Source organism: Zonotrichia albicollis, chromosome Z (genome assembly GCF_047830755.1).
Source record: "Zonotrichia albicollis isolate bZonAlb1 chromosome Z, bZonAlb1.hap1, whole genome shotgun sequence".
Classification (NCBI taxonomy): domain Eukaryota; kingdom Metazoa; phylum Chordata; class Aves; order Passeriformes; family Passerellidae; genus Zonotrichia; species Zonotrichia albicollis.
The window spans coordinates 14,185,019-14,211,294 of record NC_133860.1 but is presented as its reverse complement, the minus strand read 5'-3'; the positions used below and the strand labels follow the sequence as shown (position 1 = coordinate 14,211,294).

The 26,276-nt window shown below is 45.6% G+C and overlaps 1 protein-coding gene across 1 annotated transcript in view; it reads right to left on the bottom strand.

The window, feature by feature from the left end:
- Positions 1-229: 229 nt before the first annotated feature.
- Positions 230-26,276, bottom strand: part of UBE2R2 (ubiquitin conjugating enzyme E2 R2) — a 54,460-nt gene continuing 28,413 nt past the window's right edge. The window contains exons 2-5 of the mRNA XM_074532235.1: positions 14,926-15,012; positions 11,478-11,575; positions 4,939-5,073; positions 230-3,664 (exon numbers count right to left, since the gene is read on the bottom strand). Of these exons, the coding sequence (XP_074388336.1) occupies positions 3,445-3,664; positions 4,939-5,073; positions 11,478-11,575; positions 14,926-15,012 (540 nt within the window). The 3' untranslated portion in view covers positions 230-3,444. The remainder of the gene's footprint in view (positions 3,665-4,938; positions 5,074-11,477; positions 11,576-14,925; positions 15,013-26,276) is intronic.

The following is a 26,276-nucleotide window of genomic DNA, read 5'->3' as shown; positions in this document are numbered from 1 at the left end:
GCAAAGGTCTGGCCTTTTGCCAAAGTCCTCTAAATCAGTTTGTTCTTTAGTCTTAGGTGCAGGCAGCTGTCAAACTGCAGCATTATTTTGCAATAAACTTAAAGATATTGGTGTATAAATATGTCCATTGATGCCAGAGGAGCAATGAGCTCGTGAACAGCTGTTATTCAAAGCTTTGAGGAACCCATGCAATGCAACCAGTTCAAACATTAAAGTAACAGCATGGAGATATTTTCATTTCACATTTTTATTAGTAGACAGATGTGCAGAAAAGACAAAATATAACTACTGAAGGAGAAGACAACACAAAAATGCATCAGTTAATTCTTTCTGGTAAATTATACTGAAGAAAAAAAGGAAAAGATCTGGGAGTTCAGCTAAGAAAACTACAAGAAACCTAGTGTACCCTGCTGGTTTCAGAATGGTTGAAAACTGCATTTGAAGGGACATGTAGCTGCAAATGTAAACGCTAATATTGACTGAAACAGGAGAAAAGGGGTTAAGAAAAACCCAGAATACACAGAGCAGGTAAACATTTTTCTGCAATCTCTTAAATAGTTTCAAAAAAATCCCCTCATACTTCAGTTGTATTTCAAAAAAAAGGAAACCAGCAAGTCAACAAGCAATGACACTGCACAGGACAGTGGGGAAGAGAAATTAGTCTGGTTAATGTCGGAGCTCTCAAAAGAGGTTGCTTTTTTTGTCATTAAAAAAGGGTAACAGAAGAGTCATAATAATGCATCTTACAACACCAAGCTTGGAAATACAAGTCACTGGAGAGTATACAGTGAAGACGGTCAAAAGTACAAGGGAAATCCTGAAAGATGCAGTATCCTCATTTCCAACCAAGTCATCAGCAAAGACAGTGTTGCCGCACTCTGCTCCCTCAGCCCCCACAGCCGCCTGCAAGTTGGGAGCTTGGTGTCCCTGCCCTGGCAGGCCCCGAGTCCAACCCCGCACCCGGGAGCATCGGGGCCCATTTGCCAGCCCTGGCGCTGCCCTCGCAGGGCTGCTCTGAAGCTGGGGGTGCCCCACACTGTCACTAAACGCAGGGGAGCCCCGCTGCAGGCTCCAAAAAGCCGCTGGGGCTGGGTAAGTCCTTGCTGGAGGAAGGCTGGCAGCTCAGGAGGGCGCAGCTGCCTTCCCAGGTAACGTGCAAGCAGGAGGGCGGGCGGCCGAGGCAGCGCCGGGCACAAGGAATCAATGGCGGTCGGGCAGAGGGATGCACCGCCGGGAAGGGACAGTCCCTGCAAACCCCAGCCCCGCAATCCTTTGGGAACAGATCTGCCTCGCTCGCTTCATGCGGAGCCCCCAGGGCCTTCCTCTCCTCCCCGTCCGAGCAGCGCCCCCGGAGCTTTTGCTCAGCCTTGCCCCGGGCGCGGATCCCGAACAAGGCTGCTCCCACCGAGGCACCCCCGAGGGACCGCAGCTGGGGACGTACCATGGAAAACCCTGAGACACGGCGGGGAGGCGCGGGCTATGGTCAGGGTGATGCCTCTGTACCTGCGGGGACCCAGGGTCCCGCCCAAGCAGGGCCAGCACCTCCGAGCTGCTCCCGGGGCCGCCAGGCCCGGCTGCCGATGCGGGGATCCTGCGGGACGGAACTCGGGCACCGCAGCCCAACTCGAGCACCTGCACGGGGGAGCCGAGCGCCGGAGGAAGAGGGGTCTGGGGCAGGAACATGCAGGATCCCCCTGCCCACGATGGAGCGCCCTAAGCTCTGCCGAGGGCTCCCAAAAACATGCGGGAGGCTGAGCACGGAGCATCAGCTGCGGAGAGCCCGTCAGAACCCGCGGCTGGCCCGCTCTGCCCTGGGGCTGGCTGCGCCCCGGGGAGCCGGGCGGGAGAGCCCAGCGCTGCCCCGCGGCACCGACACACGGACACACGGACAGACCGGACACCCGGCCAGCTCCGAACTCCGCCGGCCCCGCGGGCTCTCCTCTGAATTCCTCTGGGAAATGCATGCTAAGTACTTCTCTTAAAGAAAAAAAGAAAAAAAATCTAGTCAATGCTACCTCTTACCATTCTGCTGAAAAACCACAGTAAAGGATTTGCCTCCATAAAAATGCAAGTGCTGGTGGAGGACAAACAGAATTCCCCTCTTTTAGGAGCTCTTCTGTGTGTAGTCGAAATCCCAATAACTTCAGCTTCCATGTTTAGGCAGAGAATTAGAATGGAAGTCAATGCCTATGAAAAGTGGGCAGAATTCCAGACATCATCAGAGAGCTAGGATCTATCTCACACTGTATCACCTGGATTGTCTTTTTTGAAATCATAAACCTTTTTATCTCCCCTACAGTTGATTACCTTTTCAGTGCAGACAAACCTACGTCTAAGCAAGTGCATGTCAGGTGTTTTTACTGGGCTGCAGGGAGCAGCCCTGCCCGCAGGTGACCCACACAGGTGATGGGAGGCAGCTGCAGATGCCCAGGGCTGGGGCTGCAGGGAGCAGGGGCTGCAGCCAGCACGGGCAGGAGCTGCTGCTCTGTCCCACTGCCAAAAGTAAATCCAGCAAGAATGGTGGCCCTCTGGGCAGCAGGATGCACATCTGCTCTCCTCCCTCCAGAGAGGGGCAGCTGGCAGCAGATCTCAGCAGAATGGCTAAACTGAACTTTTTCAACCCTATCCGAGCCTGGGGAAAAAAAAAGGAAAAAAAAAAAAATAGCAACCCAGGGCTCAGTTGTACAGATGTGAAGTGTTAAGTGTTTATTTTAGGTTCATTTCACAAGCCTTTTCCAGAGACAAAGCTGATTGTGCCCTCTGGGGCTCCAGGGGCCAGCTATTTCCTAACCTAGCAGGCTGAAAAGGAATACTGTACCTTTCAGTGACATCCCATCAAGCTCAACACACAGTAGCTTTAACACTCTCCGCCCCACACCTTATAAAGGAAAAGCCACCACCACAAGGCTAAACGAATGTACACACGCTATTATTGTAAATGGAGCAGCTAAACCTTGGCAATTTGCTTAGTGGGGATTTTTTTTTCTTCCCAGTAAATGCAGCACTTTGAGCTCCCAAAATCCCAGCTTCCAATGGGTTTGTTCCAGCTTTAAATACATTAAACATCTCAATGCAAGACTGTATTTAATTCAAGAATCTAAACACGAGCAAACCTGTTTTGCTGTGAGCATTTCGTGGAGAAGTGAAAAGGGGAGTTTCTTTTTTAAAAAGAAATTGTAATACAGTGATGAAAGGGTTAAGAATGCAAGAATTCAGACATTCTGTGGAGGGTCTCTAAGAGGTCCATAAAAAAGGAGCGAACAGATCCATACAACAGGAGACAGCAGGAGACAAAGTTTTGTGTTGGGTTTTTTTTTTTGTTTTGTTTTTTTTTTTTTTTTTGACACCCCTCCCCCCCACTTTTTTGCTGGACTGCTGCTAGGTTACCGCTGCTCCCTTCTGGCCTGAGTCGGCAGGGCAGTACAGGGGCATAGAGGGAGCAGGTCACGACTCCTCGTTGCCAGAATCATCATCATCGTAACAGTCGGCATCCTCCTCCTCCTCGTCTTCATCGTCAATGTCGTCGTCGTACAAGTCGTCGTAAAGCAAATCTGAACTGTTGTCATTGGAAGGCACTTTAGTTTTGATGCAGTACTCTGCCAGTGTAGTGGGGACCTTCACACCATCCTTCTCTGCCTCAGCTTTGGTAGCCAAAACCTGTTTCCTGCGGGAGAAGGATACACAGGAATGTGAGCAGGGCCGGGTGCCGTGGCTCAGCTCCCAGCCTGCTCTCCAGGCCCTGCCCCGCCCTCCCGGCAGCTGGGAAGGGACTGAGGTTGGCAGGACACACCACAAACAGCACTGGAAACAGATCTGGTTCCTGCAGCCTCAGGCCTGGGAGCATGCCAAGGGGGTTTGCAGCACACACCCTCTCATGAAATCAGCTATTCCACAGGCTCTGCACTAGAGACCTGCCAGAGGCCAAAGCAAATTCCATTCACTACTGCAGGGATGGTCAGGGATTTCCTAGGGTGATTTATTGACTGCTGCTGACTGCTCTCCCACAGCATGCTCAAAACTGCAATTCCCACAAGCCTTTGGCAGCTCTCAGCTCCCACTGGAGGGGCACAGCAGCTGGGGCTCATGGCACACCCCAGAGCACAGCCTGGGGCTCACAGGAGCTAAGTGTTTTCCATGACCCCGAGCCAGGCCTGGCTGCTGCATCCCAGCAGGAGGAGCAGACGGCAGCCTGTCCCCTCACCCACGCAGGGCCCTCAGTCTGCCATTCCCTGTGTGGAGTGCACCCAGCCCTGCTGGAGCCCAGGGAGGATTCTCGGCACAGCAGAGCCCGCTGGCCCCACCCAGGGCCACATCCTGCCGGCCCAGCTGGCACAGACAATGCAGATGTGGCCTCGTGCCACCAGTCCTGCTCCAGGCTGGGCTGTCCCTCCACAGCAGTCCTGGCCCACGCTCACATCATCCCCCTACAGCTCCTGATGAACCATGGACTTCTCCAAGGGAGGGACTGAGCACTGGTTCCAGCTAATCCAACCCAGCTCTGCAAGCCCTTGACAAATCCTGCTGAGGCTCCTTTGAATTGGAGGGACAAGATTATGATTCGTGCATGCATTAGGCACAGAAATTAGTAGGATGCAGTCAGTTTGCATCACATCCCAAGCAATGCAGGGCTTAAAGACAAGCAGGGACTTAGACTGGGATTTACTAGTAGCCAATAGGTTTTGCAGAGCATCATGACAGATTAGTCTGAAAAAAGAACAATTTGAAGACAAATCAGCCCAGTCCTCCTGCCCCAGAAGTTTGCACTGCTTCTGTGTGCTGAAAATGCTGGAGGGACCTGAAGCATGGACTTTAAATAAGACACTGAAATTAATTTCCAAATTACATTCTGCTGTGAGAAGCTGGTTTCAGCAAATTCTGTGTTTGACAGGATTCAAAGCAGAATGCTGGTAGCCCAACATCACAACTGGCAAAGCTTACCTTATGATTTCAGCGTACTCCTTGTCTTTTCCTTTACTGTCCCTCCATTTCCTGAACATGACTGATGCATCCACATTGGCTGGGGAGAATGTGTTGGGCTCATTAAGCAAAGAGATTACACTCAGTAAGATAGTCCTGAAAAAGGTAACCACAACAGCAGTCAGAGCTAACGCATTCACAACTTCTTTAGGTGTTGCATCATAAACTTGTTTGAAGTCAACTTGTCCTCTTAAGCTGAGGACAGTGTTTTTAAGTGACAACAGGTACTCACGAACCTCAGGCCCTGGACATTGGTGTAGGGAAGGTGATACAACACAAACCTCATCTGACTACAGCCCATCGTGTCTGTGCTTGGGACAGGGCAGCACAGAAAGCTACAATCAGAGCAGAATTCAGCTGGACTGCACTACCCACAGATGCGGTGGGGCTGGAAATCTGCTCTGTGAGCTGCTCCTGGTGGCTTGCAGCCTCCAGCAGGAAGCCAGGCCAGGCTGTTTGCCTGCCCTGCACAGGGAGAAGAACTGCTATGACCCAAGGCCAGCAGAAAAGGCTGCACTACTCTTCCCCTGCCCTGCCAGGTGGTTGGGAGGCTGAGGCTGGGGCAGGACTCTCCTCTCCCCCCACTCAGGCTGCAGCAGCAGCTCTCAAGCACAGCAAGGGGAGGACAGTGTGGATGATTTTCAATGCCCAGGCAAGGTGCCAGGGCCCAGTGGGATTCAGCAGAGCCAGCATGAGCCAGCCATGTAACCCCTGGCAGGCATATGGGGCAGGCAGACAGACAGACAGACAGTCCTCTAGGATTTCCAGCCAGGGGCCCTGCTCTGCTGGCATTTACCAGCTGCAAACACCATCCTCTTGTCCAGAGCTTTCCCCTGCAGCTCCTAGAACCCTGCACTTGGGAGTTGCAGCCTTTGCTGCTCACACTGTGCCTCAACCAGCACCAACACCCATTTCCAGCCACCATGACAGCATCACCCATCCCAGTGGTCCTGCCAGCAACAGCTTCCCTTTCAAGGGGAACGGACAAACAAGGGACAGGGAACAGCTCTTGAAACACAGCATTACCCAACAGCCACTTTGCAGACCTTGATTAAAGAGGACTGGCAGCCACAGTCGTGTTTGCACTGATTCAGGGGCATGTTCAGAGCACATCTACCAGATCATATATCTGGGTACAATTCCAGGAAATGCTTGGTCATTTGGATACTGAGTACCTTGAAAGGTTTTGAAAATAAACACTTGTATCTGAACAGACTGTTCAGCACAGCCATCAAGAGAGTCTTATACAATTCATTTTCTAAATTATATAATTTTGTACGAAAAGAGAACAGCAGCTCTGGAAGAAACTGTCTCATTGGGTTGGAATGATGGGCATAAGAGATCATTTTCTACTTCATCTCAAGAATTCATTTAAGAGCCCTTGATTCTCTGCAAACAGGCCAGCATGTCAGCTCCAGCATCATGCAGCAGCTTTCTGCAAAGCAAACAAAGTCTAGGGAAGGCCAAGGACAGGAATTAATATCTGGATTTACCATCTGCTCTACCACACTTCCAACAACAGTGAGGAAAAGCCAATTTTCACTGTGGTGTCCAGACACCGAAGTTACTGCTAAGGTACTTAAATTCACCAAGAATGTATTATTAGAAGTGAATACAGTTGTTTGATCAACTGTACTGTTGTACAGTTCATTCTCTGAGCTCCTCCTTCCCATCCAGCACATCAGACCAGCTCCATCACTGCTGATACCTTTAAGAGCTGGACAGTGTCCTCCAACTCAAACTGCTTGCCTTGAAGAGGGGACAGTAACAGAAAGGCATCCCAGCATGGGGGATCTGACAGGACTAACACCAGTAAAAAGTTCAGCCATATGGGACTGAAAACCTCAGCAGCAGATGCAAACTGCATGGGCTGGGTATGGGCTGAGTCTCTGGGATATTGTCAGGGATCTGTCTCCCCTCAGACAAGGCAGCTGTGCATGGAAGAGCAGCCAGCAGAGGCTCAAGGAAACAGACCTGTTCCTGTTTTTTATCCTGTATCAGTGTAAGAAGGTTCAGACAGATCAATTTCTTCCCAAAGAGACATAATGTAGATTAGCTGGTGCTACCAACCAGCACATCCTATTACATTCCTTGTTGAAAAATGAATATTTTTTTAAATTCCAGCTGCTATCCACATTGTAGCCTCTCAGAGCCACCTCAAGAGGTATGTATAGATTGGTCCAAGTGCATTTTTGCCTTCTGATATAAAGTCAAAAGTTTTAGCCTAGGCTGCACTGACAGTCATGTTACTGGATCAAGTGGAATCTGCCCAGATCTCGGGCAGCAACAAAAGCCAAGACAAGTGGGAATCCTCAAGAAACAAAGCAACAGGCAGAGAGTACCTCAGCTATCTGCAGGAGATACAGGTGTGCCAGTACCTTGAATACTGTGCAGAGTCCTGGCCTGTGCAGCTCAAGGGCAGGGGAGGCCGGGGAGATGTGGAGAAGGACAATTAAAATGATCAGAGCCTCAACCCCTGGACTTCTACCACTCACTGAGCTCCCTCACAGGAACAGGGACACAGGAAGCAGGATTCTCTGCCAAACACATCAGAGCTACATTCTTCCACATCTTGCTGGGTTTTGCTGTGTTTACTTATGCCTGCATCACCTTGTTCCCAGTGATGGGAAAGCCCATACTGATTGTGTTTAAAAAAATAAATGAGCTTGCTTGACACCCTCAGAAGCACAGGTGAACTCTCACAGCTGAAGAACGAATTTCCCCCTTCAGACACTTCAACCCTGCTCATCTGTGGGGAAATGGTCATCACTTGGCAGGATTTACAGAATTCAGCAGCAGAGGAGCAGCTCCCTCCCACATCTTTGGCCCCTGTGCCTCCTGTCTGACACTTTGGAGCTTTCCCAAGCCAGATGGGACCCCAGCAGGATGCGCTTCTGCTGGCACTCTGCCCAACTGGTGATGGTGGCAGCAGGCTACAAGTGAAGGACCAGTTTTATTTTCATTTGCTGAGGAATGTTTTGACCTGCCATCCTTATGCCCAAGATGATTCAAGAGCATTAGCACCAAAAACTGCAACTGTGGTGAGGGACAGCAGAAATTAGAGAACAAGCACAATGATAAGTTCCATGTCAGTCTCTAGGGTTGAATATAATGAAATACCCAAAATGTTTGTGTGATTTATGTAATTAATGCCCAAAGCTGTTTCCTAACTTTGAGTTAAGGCTTGTAACCTAGTCAATTCTTTATTTGACAGTGTCTTGTAATGAGAATGAAATTCAGCTGCTGTTTCAAAAGCATGGACAGGTTAGGCCTTGAATGTCTCTGGGACTTAGTGATCCTTTGTATTTTTGTCAGGAAGAAAACCACCAGCTGCTCCCAACACCACTCAGGAGGACAGGAGACAAACAATGGAATGCAAACAACAGCCAGAACTCTGCAAAGTTGTTCTACTGGTCAGAATACTCAAAACCATCCTGTATTGAGTGTGCACGGCCAAGTTTTGGTAGTCAAGGTGCTACAAGGGTGGCTTCTGTGAGAAACTGCCAGAAACCTCCTCTATGTCTAGCAGAGCCTGGCAGCTCCAAGGACAGATGCTCCACTGGTAAAGGCTGGCCAACTGGAAAGAGTGGCAATGTCTCTGTGATAACATACTTAACAAGAAAAAAGTTTTAATTGTGTCCTGAGAAGAATGGAGTGAGAACATGCGAGAGGAGCATCTGTGCAGGCAGGCAGGGCAGTGCAGGAGGGGCAGGAGCTGCTCCAGGCTCTGGAGCTCAGATTCCCCTGCAGCAGCCCAGGCTGAGACAGCTGTGCCCCTGCAGCCCAGGGAGGGCACGGGGGAGCAGAGATCCACCTGCAGCCCTGGGGGAGCCCAGCCTGGAGCAGGGGGTGCCCAAAGGTGATCCTGTGGGAGACCCATGGAGAGAGTAGCTCCCACTGGAGCAGCTGGTCCTTGAAGGACTGCATCCAATGGAAGTGTGACCCATGCTGCAGCATTTTGGGGAAGACTGCTGCCCATGGGGTGGACTCATGCTGGCAGAGTTAATGCAGAACTGGCATGCTGTGGGAGGGACCCATAGTGCAGCAGGGGAACACTCCTCATCCTCAGCAGCAGGAGAAACAATGTGTGATGAACTGACTGTGACCCCCATTCCACTACCCCCATACCCTGCTGTGGTACGGGGTAGAGCTGGGAAGAAGGCAGAGGTGGAGGGAGGTGTTTTTAAGGTCTTATTTTACTTCTCATTATCCTGCTCTGATTTTGTTGGTAACAAATTTAATTAGTATCTCTCATTCTAGACTATTTTGTCTGTGATGGTGTTTGGTGAGCGATGCCTCCTGGTACTTATCCACTGCAGAAGAACATCAGAACAACAGGCAGGTGGTTAAGGCTGTGAAGATTGGAATAGCTCAGGGAGACTAAGGCTGGGAGCAAAAGGGTGAGCTATTTCTAGCCCCAAGCCACTTCAGGGTATCTAGGAAGGGGCGCAACACACAGATGGGCTCATGACTGAGGGGTGGAGCTGACCACAGAGGCCATCACACAGGTTATCCACAAATGTGAAAGATGTGCTGCCATCAAGTGAGTGAAATATCCCTGGAACAGAGGGTGGCGGCTGGTTTTCCAGTGTGGTGAGGCCTGGCAAATAGATTACGCTGGGCCACACACATGCCGAGGCAAGAGCTACAAACTTGCTACATCAGAGGCAACAACTAGCTGGAAATGTACCCAGTAAACCATGCCACTGCCTGGAACACAATCTCAGCTCTTGAGAGATACATTTTGCGGTGACATGGTACCCCAGAGAGAACTGAATCAAACGATGGGATTAATTTTAAAAATAATCTCATAAACTCCAAAGCAAAGAAACATTGAGAGATGTTATATATCACATATATAGAATATATCACATCCCTTACCACCCACACACCTCTGGAAAGTCTCAGAAATGCTGAAGCCTGTTAAGAATTTTAGGTAATGGGACATGGAAGCACTGGGATGCAAAAGAAGCCACTTGGCGGGTCAGTGCTAGGGGATCTGCTAACTGCACTGATCCTGCCCAAACTGAGCCCACAAACACTGTGGGAGGAGATAAGGTTCCTGCACTACACACAGGAAAGTGGCTGGGGAAGTCAGTGTGGATTCTCGTCCCATGGGAAGAAGCAAACACATTGGTGGGATTGTCTTTACCCAAGGACCTGGGTGTACTTGGCAGGTAACATGGAAGGATGGGGAGACCCAGTGTGTACCTCAAGGAAATTTAACCTTGGGGGAAAACAAACTGTGTGAGTTTTATGTCACAGGAAGTAACGGAACAGGAACAACATGACCTGACAAAGAATGAATTTTGTGAGGAGCAAGGAGAATGTGATGATGATGTGAGCCAGGCTGGTGACCAATGATCAAGTGTGCTGCTTCTCCTGTCCTGACCACCCATCCTGATGGGGTAGAGCACAAGTCATGGATCTGGAGGGGTGGAGAAAGCCATGAAACAAGAGAATAATATCCATCTGTGAAAGGACAGGTTAACAAAAATGTACATTTGGTACAGAGGTGGTTCAAGGATGCAGTTTGGGGTGCAGGTGTGGGTAAGAAGGAATTCCAGTAATGAGAAAGAAATACAGTGGAACAGTTGGAAGATAAATACATTATGTAGGATGAAACAAATGGTATGGAATTAAGAGTGGAGATTGTATTGAGTTTGCTGAGCTGTATCTCATTTTCCCTTAGCAGCCCCCAGTGCTTTCCATTCATAGTTAGACAGGTATGATAACACACAATTGTTTTGGCTACAGTTGAGCAGCACTGGCACAGCACCAGTGCTGTCCCCAACATTCCCCACTCCCATCAAGGGGCTGAGAGTGGCAAGATCCTAAGATGGGACACAACCAGGCCAGCTGGTCCAACTTAACCAAAGGGACATTCCATACCATATAACATCAGCTCAGACATGAAAGCGAAGTGAGAGAGGAGGAATGGGAGACATTTGTTATATCACAGTGTTTGCCTTCTGGAGCAACTGCTACATGCACTGAAGCCCTGCTTCCTGGGAAGTGGCTGAATGTTGCTCACCAATGGTAAGCAGAGATTAATTTTTTTCCCCTTTGCTTAAGTGCACAAGCTTTTGTTATTGCTTTAGTAAACTGCCTTATCTCAAACATGGAAGTTGCTTTCTGTGTTATTTTTCTTTTCCACATCTTACAGGGAAGGGGAGTAATACAGCAGTTTGGTGTGCACCTGGAACCCATTACACACACTTTTCCACTAGTGGTACTTTGAAGAAGATAACAGTGATGAGATAGGCTTCAACATTTGAGATAACTTGCCTTTGGAGTATGAAACCCTGTAAATAGGACAGAAGGCTCTGCACTGTCAGCCCAGTAAGTTCAGACAGACTGGTATGTCTGGTTCCTGCTTGATTCAAGCCCTAAGCCCCACAAAACCTTAAATTCCCTCCCAAACCCCTCCCACCATAGCCCTTAGGTCTTGTGGAGATGGCAGGCCTTTGAGGTCACCACTGCACAACATATTCAGTTACCTGACATTTTGGGTAGGGTTCCACCTCTCTGATGGTAGCTCTCCACTTTGTGGGTCATCTACAGGTGGGTGAAGAATTGAAATACATACATCTCCATTCTGCAAGACAGAAAAAAGCACTGAGAATAGCTTGGCTGGAGGCTGAGGCCTGATAACTCAAATCCACCATTCAGACTGTCTTCTGATCAGTTTAACCTTGTTGATATGAATATCCAAGTGCCAGCAAAAACCAGCAAGGGCTGAAAATGGTTCTGAATTCTTCCTGGATCTACTATATACCCAAGGGCTAGCCTGCAAACTGGCAAAAAACCCCAATATAAAAATCAAGCAGTTTAAAGAACATACTGAAGTAAGCAAAAATAGCAATAATGTAACATAAAACTAGATTGGTTTCCAGATAGCAAGTACTCCTGCCACAGTGACATAAGGTTTAATCACAGGAGACCCCAAGTAGGGTTAAAGAAAATTTGTGCTCCAACTGGTAGCTTGGGCTAGCTACAGGAAATTTTTGAATTGAGGGGTTTAATCACCATCTACTAGCTCACGTATGAAAACATTACATCTACCAGGACACAAGAACCTTGAACAGATGACGTGGGGCAGGCTTACACAGCTCCCCTAGGACACATCTGTTCAGAATACCAGATGAAAAAGCAGGAGATGCTTTCTGAAGGTTTCACTGAAAACCCTTCCAGCATGCAAAAGGAAGAATATTCTGGCAGCATATAGAAGCCATACAACCACATAATTCTCAATATGTGTTCTACTCACCAGTTGTATGGCCTGAATATAGGTTTAAAGCTCTATAATTCCTATTTAGGAAAGCTGTCAACCCAATTCTTCATCAGCAACAGCACTCTGACACAACTGCTTTGTAGGAGGGCTGGAGCAGTATCCACCCCAGCTGATATCCTCCACTGAGGCAGACTCCAGGGACCCACCAGTGCCCTACTGCAGGATGGGGGGAAGGTACAGATGAGGCTGGGGCTGGCCAGCAGATATTGGCCTCTCCAGGCCCCATGGGCTTTGTAGCCAGTTGTGGGGCAGCATTCATGCTGTTCCTTGTCCCTCCAGTCCAGGGCACAGACTGATGATGGGATCAGCTCTGCTCAGGACTCCAGGCTGGAAGCTGCCCACACACCTGGTCTCACATCCTTCCAACACTGCTCTGAGCACAGAGCAGGGCTGCTCACAGCAACAGCATCTGTGCCTTTGAGCCCAGGCCAGTGATCACAGCTACAGATAGCAGCAGCTCACCTGGGGGGTTGTGATCTGTATCCAGGTTTCAGCAGTGCACTATTCATGCCAGGTATGCTAATCTAGCAGGCCTTTGTCACTGTGAAGCAGGTTTTAGTTAAGAACACAGCAAGGCAGCACCCGGAGCTGCTGAATTCCAAAGCACATACTTACATTGCTGGAACAGTTTGCTTTAAGGAGGCAGTTTCCTTTTTAGTGCCCCAAGGGGCTTGTGAAATCTTGAACTTTTATAGTATCACTCCAAGCTGAAGGTAACTTTATTAATATTAGATTATGCTCAGTCTACTCTGTTATCACTAATAATTTCCATTAGTTTTTCCTTTAATTAACCTTTTCCTGGAAGAATGCAATGCTAGTGGCCAGAGGAAGTACCTCAGCACTTGGGAAAAGTTCCTGAAGCAATCAGGTCAGCAGCATGTGGACAAGCAGATACTTGGCAAAATGAAGATAGAGTGAAGCAACGATGTGAGAAGTTTTTGTCTTGCCACAATCAGTGTTACATGTTTGGGAACTGCACTTTCATTAAGAATGTGGAGAGGTAAAGGTTTAATGGGGCCTGATGAGGTCAGCACAAAGTTCTAGAGATGAGGACAGTCAGGGTCCAAGCCTCTCCCTGCATACATTTTTGAAAAATACAAACAAGGAGAATGGGGTATTTATCTGCCATTGAGGTATATCCTCCATTTCTATCAGGACTGAGAATGGCTATGTCATAAAAATAAAGAGCAAGTGAATGCAGTTTTACCGAAGTTCAATTAGATGACCCAAGTAAACCAGAGATGAAAAAAACACACATTGCTCAAGTCTCATTGCTCAGAACTGGAATGTCAGCCCCAGCCTCTCCATCTGGTCCTACCAGCAGATTCTGTAAACTGCTACTTTCTTTCATCTTCCTTGCACTAAGAGGGGATTTTTGTCCCCCCTCCTCCTGAAAACCCTCAAACATCAAACACTTTGCTGAGATAGTCTCAGTTTCATCTGAAGTAACCCCAGTGCCTCATCTTCATTGCTTAAATGTTTCCAAAACAGCCTGCAAGCTGCTTCAGATTCCCTCAGCTTCAAGAAATACTCCTATAAACACAAAGCACAAAACTGAGAGCTTGTGTATTTGAAGAGCAAACCCAAAATACACACATCAAGTTTTGGGTTAGTTCCTCCTGCTGCCTTCAGTCGTTTCTAGTCAATTTTTCATCTTTCTCACCAGGACAGGGAGAGGTCCTTTCCAAGGCTTGTTTTTGTACATTTTATTTTGGTAGCCATTTGCCACTCACCTCCTGCATGAGGATTTCCAGATTCAGAATCAATACCCACAGTATGAGTCTGCAATTATCTGAAGACTTCAAAATTGTCTTTATTTATAGATCAAAATTCCCTGTAACTGAAATAGAGCCTTAAAGAAAAACATCATTCTTGGCTACAGGAAAGATTCTGTGCCAAGTACAAAACCTACATCAGAAAACTGTCAGATAACTGATGTGAGGATGTCCCTGGGCTTAGGGCAATTCCCTGGATCAGTTAATAATTAAAGTGGGTTAGTATTCTGTTCTGCACTGAAGTTTGGCAAGGTTTCCAGACATTTATTACTAAGCCATCACTGCACTTCTCACCATTTGAAGCACACCCATTCCAAGCTGGGCATTTGGCAGCAAGAACTTATCAGAAAAGGACTTTGCGAGCCCAAGATATCAACTGAGGGCTTTATTTGTTCATGGGATTGAAGAGAATGACATTCCAGTTTTCAGGTGGGTTCAAAGGAAGTCTGCAAAACCTCTCATGAGAAAACCTGTGATAAGGTGAGAGACCTGCAGCAAAAGGAATATTGTGAAATCCTTTAGGTCCCAAAACAACAGAGGCAGTGCTTCTTACCAGGCTGACATTCTTCTAGGACACCCAAAAGTTCTTCAGCTAGGATTTGGCTGACCTCCATAAAGGTCAAGTTCTGAACCAAAACAGGCTTTCAGCCTTCCAATACAGCTCTATGGAATTGGGTGATATTGAACCAATTGCCTCTATATGGAATCATTCCTCTCCTGGACCTGCTGTGTTGTTCTATTGTGATCCAACTGCTGACAGCCCACAGCCTTGGCTACCCTCTGAAAGTAACCCATACACATACTGAGTTTAAGGAAGCACAAAGCACAAAGCTCTCTCACACACCCCAGAAGACAATTTTTTTTTAAAAAACACCTTACCTCATAAATGTTGGGGTGCCACATTTTGGTCAGGAATCTGAAGGTAGGTGGTGAATATGGATAGTCAATAGGAAATTTAATGTGAGCCTGAAAAAAAGCAGAATTTTTTAGCTATGAAACAGAACAAAAAAGACCAACAACCAATAACTACAGTGAAAAGACTGGGGGGGGGGAAATTCATTAAGGCTACTAAATTGCTCATTCAATAAACCAGCGCCCAAGTGGCCCCACAGTGTAACACTATGCGATTTCTTATGAGCAAAACACTAACTGAACAAGAAAAATCAAAACATCTGGGCTAGTAATGCTCAGAAGACAAGCCAAAATGCATTTACCACGTCCTAATTCAAGCAGCATATTCAACAGCTGTTGTTAAAACAGGGTAAAACAAACTGGAAAAGTTTTAACTTGAGAGAGCACTGCTCTCTTTCTGAGTTCAAAAGCAGACTAAAAAAACGTTTACTAAGCTGAATAGACCTGTTTTATATTTGCCTGTACAAATATTTAAAATTACTCTTCCCATGATGAAAAAAAATTGTTACATAACTTGCCCTAGTTATTTTGTCTTTCTTTGAAAGTTAAGCTGGTCCATCCACCTGTGTTTCTAATACTACATGTTTTGCCTCCACAGGCATTTCTAAGTCTCAACATCATCAGTGTCTTTTAATAAATCAGTGCATGTTGAGGAATATTGATGGGCAATGACAGCAAACATCTTGCAGTGGTCAACAACCATCTGTGGGGCACAACCCTGAGTCAAGTCAGTTGTGGGAAGGCTGCAGAGATCCTAGCACTGGAAATTAACTTCTCTCTGCTGTCCTGCTGTTCCCAGCAGTCTGAATATGGACTGATCAAGTGTCCAAAATATTTCTCTCTGGAAGGTGGACTTGCACGCTGCTTGCTGCGCTGTGGAGCACAAACCCTTTCCTTGGAACTGCTCACCAAAAAGTCCTACTGCCAGCCCAGCAAGGGATCTCCAGAGAAGCATCTTCTGGTCCTTCAAACACAGCCAGGATCGTTTGCAACAGAGAATGCAAGAAGGGATCCCAAAAGCAAGATTCATATTTATCCCAGTTTGAGACAAATTTAGGAGGAAACCTAGTCACCCTAGGACAACATGGTAAGAGCAGAATTCCAGGTCACTCTCCTCCACTTAAGTACGTAACCATGCCCCTTGCTCAACAAGAGAAACTTTGGAAAGTTTTGTTCCATAGTACACAGAAGCAGACAACCAAAACAGATTCAAAACAAACAGATTACAGAACTGTTAAGTACCTGGCTACAGTTTTACTTACCAGCACTCACCTTTGCCCTACAACCCAAATTTTATGGGGTCAGAGTGTCAGATAGTCAAGAAAAGAAGGTTTTTCTATTCACCTTTATGAAAGAAATTCACCAGTTCACATGGCCTTATGGTCTGTAGATGCCTACTCTGACTGTGTGTGGGCATGTTACAGCAGCACTGAGTCCTCACCCCACAGCCATTTGTCACAGCACACGAACAGCTAAGAGATTTACAATCCATTTAAACAATCCCATAGTTTAAGGCCAGTTGCCCGAATGCCGTTGCTCCAGGAGCAGTGAGTGAATGCCTCTTGTCACCACACACTGCTGCAGCAAGGACATGCCTGGGTCCAGAACATGCTGCACTGTGGGCAGAGCAGAGATCTACCCAGGCAGGGCACATTCACTCCAACTCAAGAGCTTGCATCATGTAGCTGCAGACTCCTCCAGACACCGGGGTTTTCCCAAGAAAGCCCATTCCTGTGCTTACACACAGTTTTGTGAGATTTAAGACACAAAACAAAAGCAAAAGGACTGAGACTAAAAACGCAAGAGACAACGAAACTCAGGGTTGAGCTACCTACAAGATATCTTAGCAAAATCTGTCTTCTACACAGCCACAGCTTCCAGGTGACCAAAACAAAAAACATTGTGCAAGCAGATTACCAGCACTGCTATGCCTACAGCCCATATAGATGCTCAAGGAGTGCAGGTCTCATTCCTCCCAGTAAAACCCCTCTGCTTTCAAACTGTCTAGCCCTGAGGGGTTTGTCTCAGCAAGACTACTCCAGAAGCTGAGCCCGAGTCACCAGTATGTCCCTGTATGTGATGCAGACTCATGCAGATGCTGTAGATCCTGGAAAACTGTTCCGAATTTCTAAATCCTGTTTGACAAACACAGTTCTTTATTAGAGAAGGACTACCTGCCTACAAGAACTATCACTATGGAATGCAGTGTTTTATCACATGAAGGGTTATCTTGAGCTCTAGGAACAGAAAACCCAACTGGAGAAATAAGAGAAATCTTTCCTTCCATGTGCAGGCAGCCAAGAACCTAGCTTCCCTGTAATACATCACACATTTAGAGAAAGCAGCCACATTACATGGTGATCAGCTATTTCTAACTAGTCTGTAGCTCTTCAGCACACTGAGGTTCTGTATTGGAACATAAAGCAAGTAAGGCTTCTCTACAAACCTGATTTCAGAGTCAAAAGCCCCAAAACAGAAATCCTTGAATTACAGGCAGGGATTTTTCCCAAACAAAAAGAGCACCACTGTCAAGTCCCCATGGTGAGATCATCCAGAATTTGAAAGTGAAACCAAACACTTTTCCAGGCCATTACAAACAGGTCTGAGAGAATTACCTCATCTCTTCTGCAAGAGAAAGCAAGGAAAGTTACGTAAGCCTACTCTGCTCTCACTGAATGCTATTTGAGTTTCTGTGTGGGTTAAGCAAGCCAAGAATTTCCAAGAGAAGCTGCAAGACTGCTTGCAAAATGCAGCAACAGCCACAATTAGAGGTCATTTTTTCCCCCACTGAAAGCCTGATTCTAAACATGATAAAAAAAAGAGACCAAATTAAGCAATAAATCTAATTTTAAGTAGAGCTCACAGAATGTTTTTTCCCTACAATTTCACTGATATAAGGCAAAAAAATCTGTTAAACTCAGCCAGGCTGCTAAGTACTAGAGAGTGGCAGAGTTTTCAGGGAGCTTGTTGTTAGCTCAGTTACAGCCACACAAACTAATTTAGGAGGACTAAATATGCAGCTCAGTTCCCCCCTGCAAGTTCCAAACAGTTACTGCATTCACCATGTGCCTGACTCTTCAAACTGAGCTTAAACAGAACAGAAATAATCCTATTTTGGTGCTGATTTTAGCCAGCTGCATGCCATGGCTCCTTGACATCACTGAAGATAGTCAATAGATAGAAACATGAAGACCAGTCACAATCAATCCTCCCTTCCCCAGCTTGCAACTAGTCATGCTTATAGTCTGTAGAAAAATAATAAACTCTTCTAAAAAGTCCAGCCTGACAGAAGATACAGCCCTTTAGAAACATTTACAGCTACCACAAAAACTTCAACTTCTAAATTACACCACAGCACGTATTTTAAGAATATTGTTACCACCACAGTCACTTTGTTCCCTATTTTACTGCTTCCCTGAGCCTTCAACAGAGACTGCATTTCAGGTTTGTTAATCTTCTTTAAATTGGATAAGAGAAAAGCACAGGTTCTGCTATGTATGCCAGAAAAACACACAGTCTCACTAGATCTTACATGACTGAAAATTATTCACGGATTCAGTCACTACGAATAACTATTACAGCAACTTTGATTCTTGAGATCTTGCCACATACTTGACTCAAGGCTTACACTTGTGTCACAACCACTCCAGCACTCCAGGCTTGGGGCAGAGAGGCCTGGAAAGCTGCCTGGCAGGAAAGGACCGAGGGGAGCTGGTTGGCAATGGCTGAACACGAGCCAGCATACGCCCAGGTGGCCAAGCACCCTGGTCTGGATCTGCAATAGCGAGGCCAATGGGACTGACGCAGGCAAGGCTCCCTCCCAAGCTCAGTTCCTGTTCCGGCCTAGCTGTAAATGACACTTCAGGAGTCTGACACCGATTTTTTACAGCTGTTTCAAGCTGACAAAACTGAGACCCCTGATTTTTAGGCAGAAAGGGAAGGAATGTTGAATACATCCTACCTACCCAGTGCAGACAGGCCATGGGGGAAGCACACACATTACCTGGAATGCCACCAGGATCACAAGGGATCTAATTAGAGGATAATGGGGAACACCAGCAGCTTTTACAACGGCCAGCAAAAACTGCAGCTGCTTGGTGTTCCTGGAAGTGCCACTTAGAGATCACTTCCATTTCAAAACATTGCAAGCTTGATGCCAGCCCTTCTAAAACTCTGCATTAGTGAGGGCAAATTGTATTTAAGATCAGATACAAAGGAAGTGGTTTGAGTTTTGAAATTATTTTGCTGTTATGTGTAATTATCTGCTACAGCTAGCCCACAGATAAGCTCCTATTGACTCTGTGCAGGTACTACCAAGGTTTCTTACAGATCACTCATCTGCCCTGGCAGACTTGCGGACACACAAGGACTCCTCACTTTCCTTCTTAAGGGGCACAACCAGGCTCCCCAGTGTGCTCCTGCTGACTGCTCCACACACTGAACATGAACAGGAACTACAGGCCACCACCAGGTTAAGTGGTTGTATCTAATCCCACAAAATGCCCTTTCCTGCTGCTAGTGCATCACACATTATGAAATTCATTTAACAGAATCTCCTCTTCCACATTAGGCCTGGATTAGTGCATGCAGTATTAAACACTATGTGCTGGAAAGCATGTTCAGTGGAGGTCAGCAGTCAGTACAAAGCAGCCAGTTTCTCACAGCAGTGAGGTTTAAAGCACCTCAGTATCATCCAGCTCACAACATGTAAAACAGCATTGTAGCCATCCCACTGCACTGTCAACTATTTGGTGAGGTAAAAATGTAGGGCCAACAGAGCTCTTTCAGATCCATTTGTGACTTATGGCCTGAGCAATTTCTTGTGGCAGAGCTGGGTGCTAGCCTGGTACTTCAAACCCAGTTATTGCTTCATTTTCCAGCAACGCTGTATCAGTGTTTATTGACATCTGTTGTGCTTCAGAGAAGAGGAGGAGCACATCTCTAATCCAAGATGAGTGACCAGACCACTCATGACTTGCGAGTCCTGAAAACCCCCTTGGTGCTGCAGTGGCCATATGAATAGTAACAGCAGAAGAGCCCTTATACCCCACATTACCTGTGCTGTTTCATAAGGAATTTAAATCACAAAGACCTGAACAGCAGAATGAATAGATCTCATGGGAAGGACATGAAGCATCTAAACAAAAAAGAAGATAGAGCCAAAATTCAGCAGAGCCCTGATGAGTCAAGAAGTAAGGCTAGCTTACACAATCAGAGACTGGTTTGACAGGCACCAGCCCATTCTTGTTTCACACTAAATCATATCTTGTACACATTTCCTAATTTAGTTATCTGGGGCACTACTAAATCTGTTGTTCTCAATGGAAGACTTCCTCTGGTACAAACCAGATTTCCTTTTACCAGAATGTCTTTTAACAGTAAGATGATACTAAATATTTATCTGCAATGTATTATCTGCAGTGTTCATAAAGCTGAGATTGTTAGCAAGTCATCCAACCCAAACCAAAGCAGGTAAAGGTCCAGATTACACGAGCACCACCTACACTCAGGTAACAACTGCCAGGTTGATTTCCACTGCTTTGACTGTCAGTTTGACTTTTCATGATGTTACAGAAAATGCTATCATATTAACCAGTAAAGGAGATGCAGCATTTAGTGAGAGATATTGACTTGTAAACAGTGGCATCCTGAAACAAAAAAATATTTATTCTATAACCTGCTCATTTTGACTCAGCTTTTGCTCTTGTCTGCTGTGCCATCACTGAGAAGGCCATTAGCAGCAGCTGTGTAAGACACACCACCAAACAGAATTACTTGATCCTCTTTCACAGGCCTAGCTGTTGGTTCAACAGCTTCACTGAGCTTTGATACAGGGGCCAAACAATAAAGCAATTTCAGATTCCCATGAGAGAAAGTTGATATCATATTGAGGTTTATGTATTTTCCCAGGAATTCCCATACTGAAATATTACAAGACTCCACCCTCAATTTAACCTTTACACCAGGATCAGGCCTGATTTTAGGAGACAAAAAAGATGAAGATGGAATATATCAGAGACTGTAACAGGCCATATGTTAGGAGGTTTCTGCCATGGCTGAAGGCTTCATGTAGAGATTGTGCTCTTGGATCCGATTCCTTCAGGTTGCCCATAGACTGTACACAGGCTTGAGATTGGGGTCACTGTGTGTGGGCAATGCAGAGAGGCTACTCTGTGTGATTATGTTCCAGGCAGAAACAGATGACTCGGTTCTTATTTAGATCTGTACAAACATGCTGATGTCCCCATTTAGACAAAATAGGAAGAATAACTCCAAATGGTGTGAAACTTAATTTTCCCTGCGCAGCCTGGTATTTTCTGAAGGAGCCAGAGATACTGAGGGACACCACATCTAAAGTTTAAACCAAATCACACATCTCCCATTAGGTCTTTGCTTCAGAGTAGAAGCTGGGACTTGAAATACCCTACTGTACATATAACTCAGCATGCTGGTACCTGAACAGATAAAGCTCTCACACAAGCATAACTATTCTAGAAACTGTTTCTGTCCACTTCAGATAATGCAATTTTCCATCTTTTCCATTTGTAAAACCAATTAGTTTTGCTGGAGTAGTGGTGGGAATATTTGAAACTGTTGATACAAAGTGTCATGGTACATTACTGGTATCTCTGGCATCATGTGTGGAAGTCCTCTAATTACATACATAGAGGGTTGTTATTTTGGGCACCTCTCTCTCCTTGCCAGGCTTCAGGGTCCAAAAAACTGTCTCTTTTAGTAAGAATTGAATTAGACTATGACATCTTTAATATTTTGTTCAATCTCACATTTTGGAATTTACCCTTACTGGATGAGTAATTAATGTTTCCTTGAAGCAGATTTACACAGGCACATCTATGAAACGGCTGACTGCAAGACAGCATGATATACTTCAGACTTATCCTGGTAATTTATCAGTGGTATTGACTGACAGTGGGATTGAGGGCACCCTCAGTAAATCCACTGAGGACACCAAGCTCTGTAGTGCAATCATGCTCTGAAAGGAAGGGATGCCACCTGGAGAGACCTGGACAGGCTGGAGAGGTGGGACTCTGCAAACCTCATAATGTTCAACACAGCAAAGTGTGAGGTCCCACACCTGGATTGTGGCACACCCACAGAGAAGTGGGTGATTGAAAGCAGCCTGGCAGAGAAGCCCTGGGGGTGATGGTTGATAAGTAACTCAATATGAGCTGGCAGTGAGCACTTGCAGCCCAGAAAGCCAAATGTATCCAGGGATAAATCCAAAGAATTGTGGCCAACAGGTCAAGGGTCGTCATTTTCCCCTCCACTCTTGTGACATCCCACTTGGATTACTGCATACTGTTCTGGTGACCCCAGCACAGAGAATGACATGGAAGTGCTTGAGCAAATCCAGAGGAGGCCACAAAGTTGCTGAGAGAACTGGAGCAGCTCCCCTATGCAGACAGACTGAGAAAGTTGAGGCTGTTCAGCCTGGCAAAGAGAAGGTTCTATCGAAACCCCAGAGGAACTCTCCAGTATCTGAAGTGGTCTATATGGAAGCTGGAGAGGGACTCATCATCAGGAACTATAGATGGAACAAAGAGTAATGGGCACAAACTGAAAGAGGTGAAATTGAGGTTGGATATTAGGAGAAGATTCTTTACTGCGAGGGTGGCAAGACACTGGCACAGGTTGCCCAGAAATCTGTAGATGCTCCATCCCTGCAAGTATTCAAGGCCAGGCTGGATAAGGTTTTGAGCAACCTGGTCTAGTGGGAGGTGTCCCTGCCCACAGCAGGGGGGTTGGGATTGGATTACCCTTTAAGGTCCCTCCCAAACTCTCAAGGTTCCGTGATTAATTCCTGTAAAAACACATCCCAATTTTCAATAATGCTGGACAGAGTGTCTGTGAACTCACCTATTCATTCCAACTTTGCATCTTTACCAAAACACAGCAGATGGTTTGTATGCTCTGTGAAGCAAGCCATAACATTTGTATCTGCTGTGTGAAGATATGTCCAAGCTAGCTCAGTGTGAGAACATCCTTTCCTTCAGCCTGTTTTCACTATTTTTAGCCAATTCTTTAAACAAGTACCATTCATGAGTCAGTGAATGACTAATTGCCTTGATTCTCTTCCTATGCAAGCCAGGCTGGATGCAAGAGGAAAGCTCTTCTCAAGGGACAGCCCATCACATGTTCTGCTAAAAACACAGGGCAGGTCTTGATGCAGTCACCTCTTTCATAAGCAGCAAGGGGAAAGGCATATTTATAGCATTTCAAGTGTAAACCCTAGCACTGTGCTGCAGTGTTACACAACTTTGCCTTTCCCAGCATGGCAGGCAGCAGCTCTCTGATGAGACTTCTTGAGCTGGCATACCAGCAGACTTCCTTTAAATAAGGCATCTGGAAGGTGAATGGCAGCACTCAGGAACTGCAGCTGAAACCTTATCTATGCTGGCTGCCATGCAGAAGGCAGCTAGGCACTCTAGCAGCTTTGTCACTTGTTTTTCAGCCACTGCATTACTGATCACAAGCTCTCCTGCTTGAGCTGGACACAGGCAGTAAATCTAGGCACACTGAGCAGCAGCAAGCAAGCCTGCTGGACTATACTGCTTCCAAGCAAGCAGCTAAATCAGCAGCACCATCTCCAAGTGTGGAGACCCAATCAGCAATGTGTTAGTGTAGATGTATAACCCTACAGTCACACAACTGTATTATGCATAGCCCCGCCCAGTGTACCACCCATCTGAAAAGTGTCTCTGATCCTGCACAAGTGAAGTCTGATACGCGTCCACCAGCTGGCTCCTGCCCAGCATCGTCCAGCTCACCGCAGGAGCCAGCATTGTGTCAGAAGGTATTTAGAAATACCTTATTTCTAAATAGAAGTATTTGCTAGCAAGAAGCTTATATCTGAGACACAAAGGCAAATTTTCACATTACTGCATGATGCACCTGTCAGCTTTATCATTATGGGCTGCTCCAACCAGACCAAACAAAGTTTTAGCTTGGATAAATGCATTAGCTGATACAAAGACATCCCTTGCTCCACAGGCTATTCTTTCTACAGTAATAGGTTTTGGGTGGACTTTTTTTGCTAGTGAGGAGCCAAATTAAAGAGGCATTCAGCATTCTGTCATTCTTCACCTCTTTTCACCCCTGCCTTGTGCTCCAGAGGATTTGGAGGTCACAGCATAACAACCAGTATTACTTTACTATGGATATACAAGAGAAAAGTGCAACACTGAAGTGAAGGCTAGCATTAGATTTCTACCTATGCTCAAACTAGCTGCCATGTCAATTACTAATACAACATCCAGATAAAGCCAGAAACCTCAATTTGCTGAAAAAAATCTCCTGAAAGAGCCAGCAAAAGGGAGCAAAGCAGGTTGAGTCATCTGCAGTGCAGCATAATTTAAGGTATCATTTATACTTATAAAAGCAGAACTACTGCAGTCAAACAAGCTTGGTACAAGAACACACAGCCCTGAAATTCAAGCTTGAATTTGATTAATTGGAACTATTGGATTAATATTAATTAATTTATTTAATTAATAATATTAATTTAATTATTGGAACTATTAAGTTTGAAGGTATACCAGGTGAGAGTAGCAGTCAGGAAGAACCACTTACACCAACCACAGGTTAAGAGGATTAAGGTCAAGGCAAAAAATTAATGAGATAGGTGTAAGATGAGACTAGAGGAAAGGGATCTTATCACTTGGACAAAGATGCAACTTGTAGGAAAGTCAAAGGAAAGTTGTTCAACTGTGCGACTAAAAGCAGCCCTTAAAGTAGCTCTCATATTATGCACTATTTCCTGCCCGTACAAAGAAAGGATCTGAAGGGGAATTAGAACTAATTTCATTTTTCTTCCTGTATTTAAGCATGTCATAGATATTGCTTTTGATTCAAAGTGTCATTTCTGACTTAACTTTAGAAGAAATTTGTGTGACAGATCATGCATGACTGGCATAAGAGCAAAGATAAGACAAGATCTATGGTAGGTCTACAGTCTGCTCTTAGTAAGAACTGGAATGCTGCTGAAAAAAAGCCCCCAAACCCAACAATGGGGAAAAAAAACAGGCCAGTCTAAGGTGAGCAACAAGATGAACTGCAGTATCAGGCTGACAGCAAAAGCTTTTGCAAGATGTGCTGCATTTATAAATATTTGTAGGAACTGGTGATATTTCAGGAAAAAAAAAAAAAGTACTTCCAGACCAAACAAATTTTCTGTTGTGAGACATCATTTTCTACTTAGACTCTTTGGATATCTACCTTCTTATGATTCTTGGATAACTTATTTTTCAGCACTGCTTTTTAAGGTCTTAAATGTTTGCCTGAATGCTAGAGAAACAGACAAAATATGATCTTCCAAAACATTTGCAAGTGCATGCCAGTAGCCTCATAGCAACTTCATGTGTTGAAGCCTCCTCAGAAACAAGGGATCTTGCCTTCCTGCAAAGACTCATCTAAAAGCTCCTCCACTTTCTCAATAACAACATCATCATGTGTAATTATCTGTGATACAGAGACCACTTATAAGAATGCACACTGTGTCTGATAGCTCAGGTGCAGTCCTCCAGCACGCTTCCACACTCAGAAAATGCGGCATCCATACAGACAGTTTGGAAACTGGGTTCTCTTATTCCATCCAGAGAAAAATGATACCCACACATCTTCAAAAAACTAATACTGAGCAAGCACTAGACTTGACAGTGCATGGAATAAGCCAAGACTACCAAATCCTAAGACTGGCAAGAACAGACAATTCACCCATATTTATAAGCTGGACAATCCCAAGACGATACTCTTTCCTGTCTGATCAGATTAATTCTTGAAAACTTAAGTCTTCATGTTGTTAGGCTGTTAGATAAGACACAGTGTACCTGATACACTCTATCAAATTACAATGCAGTAAAATAAGCATTTTGCAGCAAAAGTCATCAGTGTTTTATAAGTACAGCCCTGTAATGGTAAACCTACCCCAGCTACACAATGAGGCCTGCAAACCATAAAATAACTTGTGCTGGTAATTAAAGTCTTATCTACACTAGGATAAAATATGTTCATGTTAAAACAAAATTATTTACCTTCACTGACCATTAAGTATTTTTGTGACTGTTTTTTCCACCTACCAGCAAGTAACACAAGCTTCTCGGTGCTGATGCTTTAAGGTTCATCAGTAGTTAATACTCAGTAAGTATTTCAAACAGATTATTTGAATTCAGCCACAGTAGCAAGAGAATGGCTGTATTTTGATATTAAAAAACTATTAAAATTCACTGCTTGTAAAGAGGTGTTACAGTGACAGATTCAGACATCTGCATGCTACCTAGAGCATAAACTGCTTCCTGCTA